This window comes from Lepisosteus oculatus, chromosome 3 (assembly GCF_040954835.1).
Source record: "Lepisosteus oculatus isolate fLepOcu1 chromosome 3, fLepOcu1.hap2, whole genome shotgun sequence".
Taxonomy (NCBI): Eukaryota; Metazoa; Chordata; class Actinopteri; order Semionotiformes; family Lepisosteidae; genus Lepisosteus; species Lepisosteus oculatus.
In genome coordinates, this window is record NC_090698.1 from 1,510,765 (window position 1) to 1,526,579 (window position 15,815).

Consider the following 15,815-nt stretch of genomic DNA (forward strand, 5'->3'; position numbering starts at 1 on the left):
GTGGAGATTACAAGAAAGCCCTGTGCCCCAGAAATGGAATGAAACCTTTCCCAGCATTCCCTGGGCCGTCTGAAAGCAGCTCACCGTGTATCTCCAGACCCCAGAGATATCTGTGAGCTTCGGAAAGGTCAGTGCCGTAACACATTTCTGTTTTCTCTCCCTCCTGCTTGTTTTTTCCTCAGGCGAAGCTGATAGTCCCCAACAGCACCGCGGGGCTGATCATCGGGAAGGGGGGAGCCACGGTCAAGGCCATCATGGAGCAGTCGGGGGCCTGGGTGCAGCTGTCGCAGAAACCCGAGGGCATCAACCTGCAGGAGCGCGTGGTCACCATCAGCGGGGAGCCGGAGCAGAACCGCAAGGCCGTGGAGATCATCGTGCAGAAGATCCAGGAGGACCCGCAGAGCAGCAGCTGCCTCAACATCAGCTACTCCAACATCTCCGGCCCCGTGGCCAACTCCAACCCCACCGGCTCGCCCTACGCCAACTCCGCGGAGGTGCTGCCGGCGGCCGCCGCCGCCGCCGCCGCCACCGCCTCCAGCCTGCTGGGCCAGGCCAGCCTGGCTGGAGTGGGCGCCTTCCCCACCACCATGTCCAGCTTCTCAGGGAACGACCTCCTGGCCATCACGTCTGCCCTCAACACCCTGGCCAGCTACGGATACAACACCAACTCCCTGGGCTTGGGGCTCAACCCAGCGGCCGCCTCCGGTGTCCTGGCCGCCGTGGCCGCCAGCGCCAACCCGGCGGCCGCGGCCGCGGCCAACCTGCTGGCATCCTACGCCAGCGACGCTTCGACCAGCGCCGGGCACCCCGCCGGCACCCTGGGCAGCTTCACGCTGGGCTCGCTGGCCGCCGCCACGGGGGCCACCAACGGGTACCTGAGCGCCACCTCCCCCCTGGTCGCCAGCTCCCTCTTGGCCACCGAGAAGCTGGCAGAAGGGGCGAAGGACGTGGTGGAAATCGCCGTGCCCGAGAATCTGGTGGGCGCCATCCTGGGAAAAGGCGGGAAGACGCTAGTGGAATACCAGGAGCTGACGGGAGCCCGCATTCAGATCTCCAAAAAGGGAGAGTTCATCCCGGGCACCAGGAACCGTAAAGTAACCATAACCGGATCTCCGGCCGCCACGCAGGCGGCGCAGTATCTCATCAGCCAGAGGATCACGTACGAGCAAGGGGTGCGCGCCACCAACCCCCAGAAAGTGGGCTAGGGAGGAGAGCGGGAGCAGACGAGTAGGAAAAAAGGGGGCTGGGGAAGAACGCGGGACGGAAAAAAAAAAGAAAAGGAAGAAAGTCAAAACAAAATCGTCCAAAAAGCTTGGTTGCATTTCAGTATTTAAGGGAAAAGGATGGCAAAGCGACGGCAACAAAAGAGTCACTAACGAAGGAAACGTATCACAAAGAAACCAGGAAAATGTGTAATATGTAAATAGGGTTTTATTACTTAAAATCCTGATGTTTTGGGGATTTTTCGTTTTTTTATTGTTTTTTTTCCTCCATTTTTCGGACTGTCGTGAGCGGCATTTTAAATCCTGGCAGGCGGCCGGGGGCGGAGACTCCGGGGTCGTCGATCCCCTCCTCCATTTCTCTTTAGCTTGCGGATTTTTTTGGGGGGTGTAGTCAAATAGTGCCCATGGTCCCGATCTCCCAAACCCCCCCTCTCCCCCAGCCCCCCGTCCCCCTGCCCACTAGCGGGTCCGTCGAGACAGCGAACCAGTGCTTGCCCTTGAGACGTGAGGAGAGGCCACGCCCCCTCTCTGCTCTGCCCCCTGGGTAACGAGGCCAGCAGTGGAGGCTGGGTAATGCAGTTCTTCTGGTATCTAATTCTGGGAGCTGACTCAAACAGGGTCAGTGATGCACGTATATCTATCAAAATAATGCTCGCGAATGCGTTTTGGTCTCAAAGGTGACCTTTTGAGTCTGGTACTGGAAAGTGAGTCACACAGTGAAGTTTCTTGTTGGCTCAGACTCCTGGACTGGGAAGACGAGCACAGAGTTTGTGGCATTCTCTCTGCAGGGTTCGCACTAAGGTATTATTGTTATGGTTATTACTACCATTATAATTATTCTTATCATTTCCATCATCATTATTTATTAATATGATTTTCACTCATAAAAAGACTAAGAAGTATTTTAGGGTTTTTCGAAATCTGTGAATTCAGGTTGACATGAATGTAAAAATACTATATTTTTTAATTTAATTTTGCTTTTTATATCTATATATACAAATGAATTAAATCATAAGTCACACAGCGTAATATATGTGTAATTTAAACCCCATAAGAACTGCACTTAGTTGCTGGCACTGAGCGTACGGTTAAGAAGGAGTCACTAAAGTGTCGGTTTGAGATCAGACATGAGGGGAAATCGCAGTGTCAGATTCTTTCCGATGAGACACGGACATACAGGCGTGTGTGTGTCTGTGGCACGCAGGAAGCGTTGAGCACGTTGCTAGGTCTTATGTTTGGTGCTATAAAGATATACCTGGCATTTCTCATTGTGACACAGAGGCATAGCGCACAGCAAAGGTCTCTCTCCCTGTCCCTCCCTCCCAGCTCCAGCTCTCCACTCGTAACAGACTGAGCAGCAAACCAGACAAGACGGTTCTTGGGTTTCAGGTGGAGGCGGAGCTCCTCCAGCATGGTGGGGGCGAGCAGCTGGGTTTAGGCAATTGATTTTCCTGCGCATTTGAAGTCACTCCGATTCGGCAGTTTTACGGAAAGGGACTCTTTTAATACTTGGGGAGAAAAAACGTCACGTTTGACTGGAGGTAATAGACAACAGCTAGAGACCAGGAGTGCAGGTGACAGGAATTCCTTGACACTGCCATTTTCTTTTCTGCCCCCAGAATGCCAGTCAATCCATATGAATTCTTGCCGTTACTCCGTCATTTTAGGGATTGTCGTTCTAGGGAGTGTCAGTCTATCCCTCCAACCCCCCCTCCCAACAATACAAACCTCGATCCAAATTAGAGTCGAGAGCGATGCAACAGGCAAGTTCTCTTGACTGCGTTTGTCACCGAATCCGACGGTGCAGATTAATGACGTTGGCTCTTGGTGTTGAAGGAGACGTGACGGCTGCACTCAGACTGACCTCTTAGGCCAGATGGTTTCTTCAGCCAGTGCTGGAAATTTGAGCCAGTTCCTCTTCCTCATTGCCTTTCTTCACCGCCCGAAAACGCAGCCTGTCCTTCCTGGAGTTCTCCCGGTTTGGCGCTTCTGAATCCTTAGTCTATGGAAGCCACTGGCAATCTGGGCTGCTTCATGGAAGCTGAATTGTTTTTGCACACACGTGAAAGCTTGGAGGCTTCACTAGTGTCAGCGACCAAGCTGGTTCGAGATTTCTTGAGGGTTTTATAACACGGGGTGCAAGAGAGGGGGTATTCGATGCAGTAGGAGGTGCACCGGCAAGCTCTACACTGGCGCCTCCCCACAGCGGGGCTGCCTCTGGCCTCCAGCACTCCCTCGGCCACATCGGTGCTCAGAGCAGCAGGAAGCTGGATGTTTAGACAAAAACCAGGGGGAAAGATGGAGGAAGAGGACAGAAGGTATGAAACTGCAGTGTACAGAAGTCGCGTGAGCCCAGCGCCGCTTCATGTGACAGAGGAGACACTGAGCAAACTCACACTGCCGAAAATCAGCAGTCTCCTCTTCGGGAAGCTCTCTCCGCACTTCGTGCACGCCAAGCGTGTCCGTGTTTCTGGACTTCTGCGGATCGGCCGCCCCCCCCCACCCCCCCGCCGTTCGCCTGTCCCAGAAGAGCAGTGCGGCTCTTAAGAGCTGCCGCAGTGAGGAACACGGAGCCAGAGGCTACAGCTGCTCCTCCTGGTGCTTGATTTAAACAGACAGGTTGGGGGGACAGCCCCTCCAGGATGGGTCGTGCTGAAAGGCTGTAATACTTAAGTGAAGACGCCAGCGATGCTGATGGGTTTCCGAACATGTGCGAGAGCAGCTGTGTGATTACTTCACTCCGGCAAACTGCAGGTTGTCTTTAGAGACTCCTCCTGTGTACCCCATATCCGTGCGGCACTGGGCACTGGGATCAGACTCTCCCAGTTAGAAAACGCGCTGGGCTGTAAGTATAGGCAGTGGGAGTTTGGTGCAAACAGACAAGTGTCTGTGTTGCAGAAGGATCCCAGGAGGATGGCCTGCGGATTCGTTTGACGAGAAGAGAGCGAGTGGGTTTACAAGTGAACCAAACGTATCAAGAAGTCCTACAGGCCGTCACACACCCTTACCAGTTAGCTGCTTCAAAGCAATCAGAATCATGGCCATCCAGACATCATGAGGAACAACGGTTGATCCACATGCTGCTTGTAAGTCCATGTCACTTATCTGTTTTATTTTTCCCCATTTCCGTCTTAAAAGCGGATATGCCCTCATTCCCTGGCACTGATCTTGGAGTCAAGCGCAGGGGGCATTTCTAATCAGCTCCCACACAAGAGGGATTAGCATCGGAGAAAGGCGAACTCACAGAAAACGTTCCATCTGGGGTGAGAGTGGGGGAAAAGTGTGCTCATTTTCTTTGCACTTTTATGCAGAATTCCAGCTGTAGAAACCTCATGATGATCTCTTATTCTGCCGACAGCCCCAGCCCCTGGGAGCCACAACGTCACTCCTTTGGGCACACTGAGATGGACACTTGTTATTTCCTACAGCAGCTCTGGTTCCGGTTGTTGAACCTGTAACACAGGTAACAACCCTCAGGCAAGAATGCCTAATTGTCATTGGACATAGAATGCAAGACATATCTTCTATCCTGTGAAATAAGCAGGTCTTGAGTAGGTAATCGTGGAGTTCTGCCCTCTGCTTTTTGGATATTGTGGGAAAGTGTATCAGAAACGTGCTTATACATTTTTAAAAAACCTTAGGATGGAAGTCCACTTGACCGTTACCCATGAAGAAGGACAGTGACCCAATTCACTTCAGTTCAGGATGCACCGGCTTGCCCATGATTGATCTGCTGTCGAGCTGTAGAGAGAGACGAGCCCCTAGGCCACAGACATCTCCAGGAGCAGAGTTGAAACTAGAAATTGAAATGGGGGAACAACAGATTATTTAAGGGAACCTAGTAGTGAAGACTGGACTAAGTTGTTCAAAACAGTCTCCGCACTGTCTCAGCGCCAGCAAATTGCTGGTATTCACTGTATGGTAAGGAGACTTCTTTATCTGCATTCAAACCCATCCACCCCCCACCCCCGCTCAACCCCACTGCCACCTCATTCTTAACACACGTCAAACCCCAACCTGTGTCTCCTTCCTGTCCCCGTCACTGGTGCGCATGGGCTGACAGGGAAGATAGTCCGGGGGGAATGTGGAGAAACCAGGGATTGTATATATATAAAGGAATCTGAACCCCACCTTGGCCTGTGTAAACGCCCCCAGATAACAGCACCGTGTCAGACACTGTGTCTCCACTGTGACACGGCGTTGTGCTACAGCTTGCTAATTCAGCAGCTCCAGATAAAACTGTGGCTTAGCCAATGTCCCTTACTGTACCAGACACACTCGGCGCACAAGTGCTCCAGGAGATTCTAGGCCATCAGAGTATCGAGATACAGGCGTCCTCGATCGCATTTTAGCCACCTTGTAGAAACCTGCGTGTTTCCGATGGTGAGAGGAGATCTGTTTCATAACGCCTCCTATCCCCACAGGTTCCCACAATCCTGCCTCCCCCTGGAAAAGTGCTTCCTGACCACGTCAGTGTCCATCCACGCAGCTTGCAGAAGAGCTGAGCAGCGCTAAAACGTTTAGGCTGCACTTAAAGAATATCCCGACATTTTATAAAAATAGTGCACTGTGAGAATTAAGGCTTTACGGTGGAGAAAAGACTCTAAAAATGGAACAACTAACAGACTGCAGCACTTTTGAGTGAGTATAGAAAAATGACACCATGTTCCGTACCCTTTGACCTGGCCAAAAAAACCTGCGGAATTCTAGCTGGCATTAGGAAAGGGCATCATTAGCATTGCCCCCTAATGGGAAATTCACTTGTACATTTACCTCAAAATCCTGTTACAGCTCCCTTCCAAATAAAAATTAAAATAAGAAGCGCGTGACACAGTGCCGCAGGAGTCTCAGCTGCGCGAGGACAGACAGCTGGATTCGAGGCTGTTCTTCAGCAGGAAGGCCAACGGAGTCCAAGCCTGTGCTGTGAGAGCAGTAATCTGAACAGGGAGAGAGATGACAAGGTGCCGTACAACGCCAACCAGAGAAAATACCTTTTTATTATTCTTCTTCCATTGCAACTGGAATATATATATATATTGTAATACAAAATGCAATAGGATCTCCATTTCACTTTTGAGTTTCTTTTGGAATTTAGGGGGAAAATGTGAAACATTGAGGAAGCAATATAGTAAGCATGTAGTACTGTCTCGTCCTTTAATTCTACCTGTTTTAAGAACGTGTAGATTTAGTCAGATATTGAATAGGTTTACATACTTAACTATTTTCTAAGTTATAAAAATGCTGCTATGTACTAAGCGATCTATAAAGAAACATATCGGACTTGCTGACTAGCAAGATGCTCTAGTTTCAAGAAAGCAAATGAGGTGTAAGATATATTATAAATACTGAAAAAGATAATAATGACAGTAATAATAAAATTACTAAATAAACCTGTGCCAAAATAGAGAAACGGTAAACGCACCGGAAGGAATCAAGAAACGAATATTTTTTAAAAAATGACAAATGGAAAAATGTGAAAAAGTGCCAAACACACATTTATTATTTAAGTAGATTGTCCTAGAGACACCTTTGGTTAAAAAAAAAAACGATGACAAAAAACGCAAAGCTTTGCAAACAGTCGTCTACCGCCCTGTAATGACGAATCGGAGCGCAGCTGGGAGAAATCACTAACAACCGAGGGACTCTCCAGAGCGTGTCCTGTGCGGGGTTAGCGGATCACTCTTATTCCAAACCTCTTGTTAGGTAGGGTAGCATGTTTAGAGTTGAACAAGTCATTAGCGTTCTTAAGGCAGCCTTTTATAGTTGAGAAAACGTATTTTGTGGAGCTTAGAACTTCTCTTATTTGCACGTCTATGTTGCATGATATCGAAGTGAAAGTGTGGACAAAAGAAAACAAAAAACAACAAAAAACGAGGAATTTGGTGTATCGTTATTTTTGAAGACATATCTTTGCATGACTCAGTAGAGCACCTTTCACAAATGTTTTTAATTTGACTTTTTTCCCATATCCCATATTTGTGATGTTGTTTTCTTTCAGACCAAACTTGCTGGGGCCGCTGCCCATCCTTTAAGCCTGACCGAACAAACACGTTAAGAAAACCCCCAGAAAAGTCCACTTTCGTTCTCTCTCGGATCAGCTGCGGACAGTTAACGCGGTCTGGGGTTTTTAAGCGATGTTGGAGGTCGTCCTAGATCATTTCTGAACGAGTAACCGGAACCCCTTGGGGTTGGCGTTTTGAGGAGGACGTTAGCTGCTTGTTAGACTGCGGTTGTAATCCATGTGAGGTGTCCGCCATCCCTGAACGACGCAAAACACGACCAGGTTAGAGAGGGGCTTTAACGAGTGTGGCGTGAGGGCCAGCAAAGGCGCAGAATCCGTCGCGTAAATGTACTCGCTGTAGCGCACGCTTGCAAGGAAACGTTTTAAACCCCACATCTTAAAACCACCGTCTGTCTTTGTCTTTTAAACATCATTTCAGAGGTGGAGTGTTACGTGTTCTCTTCCAACAGCTCGCATCGCGTAGGTTTAGTCGGGTCTTGTGACACTGAGACACGGGTCTGTTTTATCATCACAGGGGCATTGCGAACAAACCCCATCCTCTCTTCGGGAACAGACGCGCTTTACAGCAGAGTCAACTGCGATGGCCGGGGCGGAAAGCCTTTGTCTTCACGGTTTTACGTGGTTTCTACACTTCGCTCTTCGCCCCGATTGTCTCTCAGGGTCTTTCAGGGATGTTTCAAACGGATGGGTGCAAATTTCGTTGAACCGCTTCCCTTAGACGTCTTTTCATCCCTCGGCTGGTTTACACGCGCTGACACGCGTGGGCACCTCGAAGGAGGTGGAGCAGATTGCAATCACTGCAAAGGCTAAACACACCCACTCCCGCGCCAGGACTGGAATCAAACCATACTCCTGTGTTGTGGGGGTTTGCACACATCACTGAACAGACCCTGACGAGCGAGAAAGGGGTTTTCCTGTAAGAAGCTGACTATGGCCAGTCGGCAGGGAGAAGGGTTTGGAGTTCATCGCATGACAGGAAGTGGGCTGCGCTGCCCCTGCACGGACATGCTACCCAGCAAAGAGCACAGAGCGGAGGGTAGAACTGCAGTTGCTAGTTAGCTAGGAGCTCCTTTGCTGAGTAGGGTGTTCCTTTTGTGAAACTGTGCAACCGCAGTGATAGACCAGTTTCTGTTTCAAGCAATAAAGGGAAACAAGTGCCAAAACAGGGGGCGAGCGGAGCCAGCCGCCCCTGTCTCGCACCTGCGCCCGCGGGCTCGCTGGGGGGTGGACACGAGCCCGCAGCGCCCCCCACACGCGGGCCGGGGCGGAAACGGGCTTGTGTTGTGTTGTGTTGGCTGTGTGGTCAGTTTCGGACAGCGGGAGGTGAGGTTGGGGTGGGGGGACGTCTCCGTAGCCCAGAGGGAAGGGGGGGCAGCTCGGCGCCGGTCAGGTCACCGCCTGGGCGGCGGCTGTGTCCTCCATCCGAGCGCTCTGTTCACCCCCACCCTGCCGTCCGCCTCGCGTCCTCGGAGTCGAGGCTCGTGCGGCAGCTTGCGTCCATTAAAAGCACCAGCAACGTCAGACTGCATCTGTCATGTCACTATTTATTTTCTTGTTTTTGTTACGACTCTTTCTAACCTAGACCAGTGTAACAAAATGCCATTCATATGTACCCTGTTTACTCTTCCTCTTCCACTGCCCCCACTATCAACCACTTCCTGCCACCTCCTTCCTGTTTTTCCTGAGTGCCAAACAAAAAAGCAACAGCAGTACCATTCCAGACTTTTTTGAGTTTTCTTGTCTGTTGGACATTCATCGGATGCACACGTGAGGCCAGCATGTTCCTCCATAACATGATGTTTAATCATGACGCCTTGACATTATCAGAAACAAAAGCAGACTTGGATTAACACGGTAAAGGCTGGCTACCTCTCTCAGACTGCTTTTCCTAGCTCTCTCTCTCATCTCTTCAACCTTCCTGGACATCACTGATTGTGTGCTAGAGTGTTTTGGGGGCGCCTGTCACTCTCCACTCAGAGTCTCTCCATTTTATCTCGATGGGAAATCTCATATTCAGACATTAAAAAAAAAAATTAAAAAGGTGTGAGGAGTTTAGAACGCCAGCTGGGCAGCCATCTTTTTCAACTGTCTTCTGAACTTTGAACTTTTCACCCCCTCATGAACTTTGACCTTCTTCCTCCCTTCTGTGTTCATCAACCCTGTTTGGATTTAAAAATCTCCATTCCATCTCCAAGCTTCTTTGAGACTGTGCAATTTTGTTGTTTTTTTTTATTAGTTGAGTTTTGGATTGGATTTATTTTTTGTTGTTTTGTTTCTCGCGCCATTGGGACAAGACAGTTCTCGGAAAGAGAAAAAACAAACAAAACAAACAAAAATGATGTTTTTTCCACTCCTTCATATTTCTCTCATTGTAAATATAGATTTTTTTTCCAGTTTTGTTGAACTGTAAAAGCAACACCCATTTTTGTGTTCAACAGAATGGGGCTGGCAGCACAAAAACCGCTTTTGTGGAATTAAGAAACCCTGACATGTCCTCAGCAGGCAGTTTGTTCCAAAAGGTTTTCTGTTCTTGGGGTAATGGCACAGAAATTCAGAGGAGGTAATGTGTTTATGTACACTCTGTTCTTCTTAGAGTGTGAATTGAAAATGCAAGTAGGGTTTCCAAACAGCATTTCCTGGCCTATCTATTGTAAACGACTGCCAAAACTGCAATATCATGCCCCTGGTATGCAGATATTCTCAAAAAGCCAAGCACAGATATGCAAAACTGCAGCCCCTCTCCCCACGTGGGAGTGTGACTCCCAGAATCCCCAGCAGGGCACAGCTAGTTGAGTGTAATCCGCCTAGAATCCCCAGAATTCCCAAGCCCTAGGAATCTCGCCCGGCAGACTCGGCACTTAGCTCTCGCTGAGTCCCTGCACAGCGTGGTTCCCTCTCCATTGACAAGCCGAGAGGAGAAAATGGAAAAAATGGCGGATTCGAGGTAGACGGGATTGTTCAGTAAGTCCCCGAAAAAAAAACGAGGGACAGAACGGAAGTTGAGATCATGTTTGCTTCCGGGACAATCCCAGTTATTAGTCCACCCAATCCTTGCCTGGAATTCCGAGGGGTATTTGCAGATATAGTACTCACCCTGACAAAGTACGCATATACAGTATAAGGTTAAATAGATTTCAGAAAGCAAAAAAGATAGCACCCACCTGTTCTAGAAGTGCCAAATGCTGAATTGCACACAAGACTGATGCCAGTCTTGGCCAGCTGCAGAACCGCAGCCAGGAGAGCTGCTGTCTGTGTACAGGAAGGAGCTGCAAGCTGTCGGAGGAGCACTGCATTTCACAAATGACTTTTTATGCTGCTGGGTCTCATTTTCGTGTGGTCTCTTCACTGAAGCTATTTATTTTTAACATATTATATTACTATTAATAAAACAACAACAACCGCCACAAAAAAAGGGACGACTGGAAAGGTGAATTATTGTTTCTATTTTTGGTTTTGTTGTTATTTTGAGATTCTTTTTGGAACACCATTCGTAAAACTTGACTTAAAGAGTAATGAGTATTTAAATGTTACTGTAGCATTGTGTTTGTAAAAAAAAAAGAAAAGAAAAAAAGTAAGTTGTGTTTTTTGACCTGTGGATTTACCAGTGAAGTCGGCATTTTAGTACTAATATATATTAAATCGTTTTTTTAATTATTATTTCCGGCAACAACAGCAGCAACAACAAAAAAAAAAGTCATTATAAATGTTCATTTTAGCGTCACCTGTCTTCTGTTGTCTTTTTCTCCACTCTCACAACACTCAGCCTCATCCAAGTAACACATCGCACGTTTGTGCCTGACACCAGGGGTCTGATGTGTGTGTCTGTGTGCGTGTGTGAGTGCGCTGTGTGTGTGTGCGTGTGAGTGCGCTGTGTGTGTGGACAGTCCTCACTCCCTGGCCACGATTGACTGGTCTGAGCATCTCTGTAGCCATGACTAGCCAAGCTTGAGCCGACATGTTTAAGACGTTGTTGTGGAATGTCCTCGCATCTTTCCGGGGAAACCCTATCGTCCGATGTCTCCATGTCTGTGGAATCAGCCCCAGCCTTGCGTTGACTTTTCCAAGGAGGACTGGAGAATTCAGCCCTTGTGGGTTGGCGGATTTTGGACCGGCCAGCCAGTACTCAGGCTATGGCCAGGGACTTGTGGACGAGTTTGTGTGTGCGTGTGTGTGTTTGTGTGCAGATGTGGTGCAGTGTGTCTTCAGTCAGTGTTCACCAAAGCTAAGAAGTGAGGGCTCCATTTTCAAATGGAACCTACTGACGTTAGCGAAGACCATTGTTCAGTTTGAGTTCGGATTACCCTCCATAAACCCACTTTCTCACAGCCACCTCTCCCTCCTCTCCCTTGCGCCATGTTCTGTATTCCATTGACTACATGATGACATACTACTTTAGAAGCCACACATCAGCACAGTGTCTCCATAACCCCGAGGAGTCAGTCCCGTTAGTCCAGTCTGCTTTCCCATGAAGCACAACCATCTCCTTCCTCTCCTTCACTTGAATCCTGCCACTGCACAAGGAAGTAAGGACGGGGTCAATATCCAGACTACTGTAGTTTACTGTGTACTGGGTTCAAGTCCCAAAGGTTCATTTGCTAGAGTCCCAATTCATTCTGAAAGTTTCTTAGGCAGCAGGAAAGAACCGGAGAAAGCAAAAATGCAGCCTAAGATGGCACCACCTTATGAGAAATGAGAAAAACAGTCAATGAGAAGATGACAAGAGTAGTATAAAACTCACATGGGTTTGCTTTCTTCATTTAAATAATACAGAAAACTAAACATTATCAGCAGACCTGTGGAAAAAGGAGACATTTCTGACCTTTCTTTACGAACCATTTCACAGGAAACAAGTCAAGGAAATGCCTCCTGATTTTTAGCGTGTAACCATAGTGATGTTGAAAAGGTGCATCTCGGGACATCTCAAGAAAAAGTCGAGGCTTGAGAGATAGCCTAATGTTTGTCTCAGATGCCCGCGTTTTTCCAGCAAAAAATCATGTGGATCTCTATTTCCTGAGGAAAAATGATCTGGCAGCATGACTGCCTTAGTGACCCTGGCAGTTTGATCTTATTAGAAAGTCATGAAATCCTTAGCTAATGCTTGTACACCGAGGTGTGATTCTCCAGTTTATTTTCAAGTACAGCTTAAATAAGAGGGGAACAAAATCAGGCGAATATGAGAGTTAGCATTTGCCTCAGACCAACTACAAAAACAGGATTTGAGATTATGGAATTGGCACATACAGTATAGTCCCTGCACACTGACTTGCTGAAATGGCAGGACCCCCCAGACAGCTCGAACAGGGAGCTGAATGTGGTCCACGAGGTTCTGCAATAGAGATAGCCCAGTCCCTTCCCCTGTGGTTCCCATAACAGCAGTGTGGCCTTGAGCTGTAGTTCCCACAGGTTTCGTTAGGACTGAGAACTGGGAACTGGACGTGGACAACCCACCAGGGAGAGTCTGTTCTTGTGGGCCGATAGTGATTAATAAGCTTTCCTCGCATTGCGGCCAATGAGTGAGGATACTGCCTAATGTTTCTGTTCATACAGGAAAGGAGCCTATGAGACTAACCACTAGGCACAGGTAGTTCAGTTACTGCAAGATCAGCTTTTAAATAACATGAAACCATAAGGCAGTATATGCACATAATTCAAGTATTAACTCAAATGCCCAAAACCAAAGCACTCTCTGTAATCAGGGTCTCTTAAGGTAAGTTGCACACTACATTGCTAACTAAAAAGGTGCTGCAGGTTACAATTTGTAGCAGCTTTTAAATCCATTAATAAACTTGTGAAAACAAAGTGCATCATAACGGTTACTGTGTTGTACTTTCTTGAATGCTTGTAACCTCCACAGTAAGCATGACAAGCAGGACAGTTCTGTTCCTAATGCACAAGAAATGTCATTGCATCGCCCTGCCTGAGTCATTTATAACACCAAAAGATATCATGCTCTTTCTCCATACTGTTACTCACTGACCATTCATCTAGCTGCTGTTTTGTCCAAGAAAAACTATTGAAAAGGTCCTTATTCATTTGGTCCCGCCTGTCAACGACCTGCGACAACTTTTACATTTTGATCTCTTATTGAATATCTGTTAAGCACCCTCTAAACCTAGCAAGGCGTGCAACACAAAATACAGGGCTGGCACTGTAGAAAATGCAAACACATACATTTACGTTTTAAAAAATTTTCTGTCAGCAGTTTGAGCAAATGAGGCCTGCAGGAGCCAGACATCATTTTACAGTTGCTGGAAGATTTGGTGGGGTGTAGCAGAGAATTCTCTCCAACTCTTTCTGTCACTCTGTTGGTCAGTTCAAGAAAGTTTTGCGCCACACCTGGGAAATACAGGAAAAGGCTGGAAGCAAGGGTGTGCAATGCCCCCCCCCCCCAGCCCCCCAGCATGAACACGATCAATCTCTTAATGTAAATTTCATGTTCACACACTCACGCGGTGCGCACCAGCTCACCCAAAGCGGTTCAGAAAAGCGTGTCTGGGAGAGACGACAGCCCCCAAATTCACTCCCCCCCCCTCTGTACAAATGCGGTTCAGCATTGTTTCCTTTAATACCCCTCATCTCTGCCCCCCTGGACTGCTCCACATCAGTGGAGTGGCAGTCAGACCTCCTCCTCATCCTTCAGCCTGGGGGCACGGAGCTCAAGTCAATACTGTAATCCCTCTGCAGACCTGCATTGATGCATGAAGCTGTGGGTACCGTCTGCCCACAGACTGAGCCAGTTCACCTCCCACGTCTTACATCTCCATATCAGACGTGTTACACACCAGCCCAGCCCATCCCAGCTGACGTTTGCTCTCGTTGTTTGCACAGGCCGTTTGCAGTAAAATTGTGACTCGTAAATCTTTAGTCCACAATTAGCTTGGCAAAAACAACTGTGCAAAATCGTACCGTCCATTCTCAGACCCGGGTTCGCTACAATTCAGCCTCAGACACTCAGAAACAGAGGGGAGCTCCCGGCCAGGGAGTCTGAGTGAGTGTGTGTGTCAGAGAGGGCCAAATAGCTCTTTTGTAAGATGCAGGTGCAGGCAGAACAGAACACGTTTTTGTTTCCACGCAAGTGCGTGTGAGGGGAGTGGAGGGGAGGCAAAATGCTTTGAAATGCAAAGGAGGTAATTTTTTTAACAAAAAGGGAATTACGTGTCTAGAAGCTGAAATGCTAAATAAGCCTCTATTTTAAAAAAAAGATAACCTCATAATCTTGAAAAGTCCCCTCATTCTTTTTTGTTTTTGTTGAATTCTTGGAATAAGACAGACATGGACCAAGAAAAAAAAAAGAAATAATGAGCAGAGCTGCTCAGTATATACGGAGGCAGAAGACGTTCTCATTTTTGTCACTGCTGTAACGATGTACAAAGCCTGCAGTATTCTGGGGACGCTTGCATTTTAATTTACCGGATCTCCTGTGCTGACTGGGAACACGAGCCAGCCCTCTCCATCCTTTTATTTCTTCTCCTCAATCAAAGCCTGAACTGACCAGAACTGCACTCTGTGCATTAATGTCCAGTCAGCTCATGGAGGAATCCCAGGAGTACTGTGGTCATTAACAATTAGAATTACCTGCTCTTAGGAAGTGCTGCTAATTAAAATGCGGCGCAGCATTGATTGTTAATAATGGAGTACCGATGGAGTAACTGTTACTTAAGCTAATTTTCGGAGTGGGCAATTTTATGAAGAAACGCTTTCGATCCTCAGAGGAGGAAAGAGGAGAAAACCACCCGAGTGAAACGCTTGGCCAGGCAGGAGAGAACCTGACCTTCCTTCACTTACCCTCCAGGCGCTCTGTCAAAACTGTGGAAACCCTTGTAGTGGAGCTGCAAAGTCACGGCATTCTTCTAATTGCACACCTTTTCCCAGAAGCAAGGAGTCTGCAGACTAATTTATTTTCCTTCCACCCTGCATGAGGTTTATCCCTGAATCTTTCGGAGCTGCAGGTATCGCCAGCTGTTCTCCTCAGAGCTCTGTCTCCCTTCGTGGAGGACACAGAGGGGCTAGGCCTGGGTGACCTTCCTCTGCCCTCACAAGCTGGAGTGGTAGAGTCTCTTGCGCCTGTCCTGCTGTGGCGATCTGTTGTGGTTTTCTGAAGTCTGTGGTCTTGCTGACAGAAGGAGAGAGAGACAGGAGCCCAGACCCCCACGAGACCCCGGAGTGGGCTGGCGAGGAGCTGATTTACAAGTCTGCTCAGACAAAGCCTGCTCCTGTATCTGTTTCCCAAAGTCGTGGCAAGAAAATAAATCTCAGGTACATTCAACACCGACGAAGTGTGCAGGGTTACTGACCGCTGGTGCCGAAGTGTGCCCTGAAAGTCATTCCTCCTTACGGGTTTACAACCCGTCAGTCCTCAGAACCCAGGACATAAACAACCGCTGATTAGAACACTTCTCAATGAGCTAAATCTTGGACAGGTCTTCTGCCAAACCCCGACCTGAATTAGCATCATCTTCCAGCGATCACACTTGAAGAAACCCAGCCCTGGTCAAAGGATCTGCTATTCCCCGAGCTCCTCGCGTTTATAGGTGCTAGATGCTCGGCTGAAGCCCTTGTCCTCAGCAGTT

General features: G+C 48.2%; 1 protein-coding gene across 1 annotated transcript in view; it reads left to right on the top strand.

Moving 5' to 3' along the window:
• Nucleotides 1–10,966, top strand: part of nova2 (NOVA alternative splicing regulator 2) — a 55,744-nt gene extending 44,778 nt beyond the window's left edge. The window contains exon 4 of the mRNA XM_006627613.3: nt 183–10,966. Coding sequence (XP_006627676.1) covers nt 183–1,205 — 1,023 coding nt within the window. The 3' untranslated portion in view covers nt 1,206–10,966. The remainder of the gene's footprint in view (nt 1–182) is intronic.
• The last annotated feature ends 4,849 nt before the right edge of the window (nt 10,967–15,815 follow it).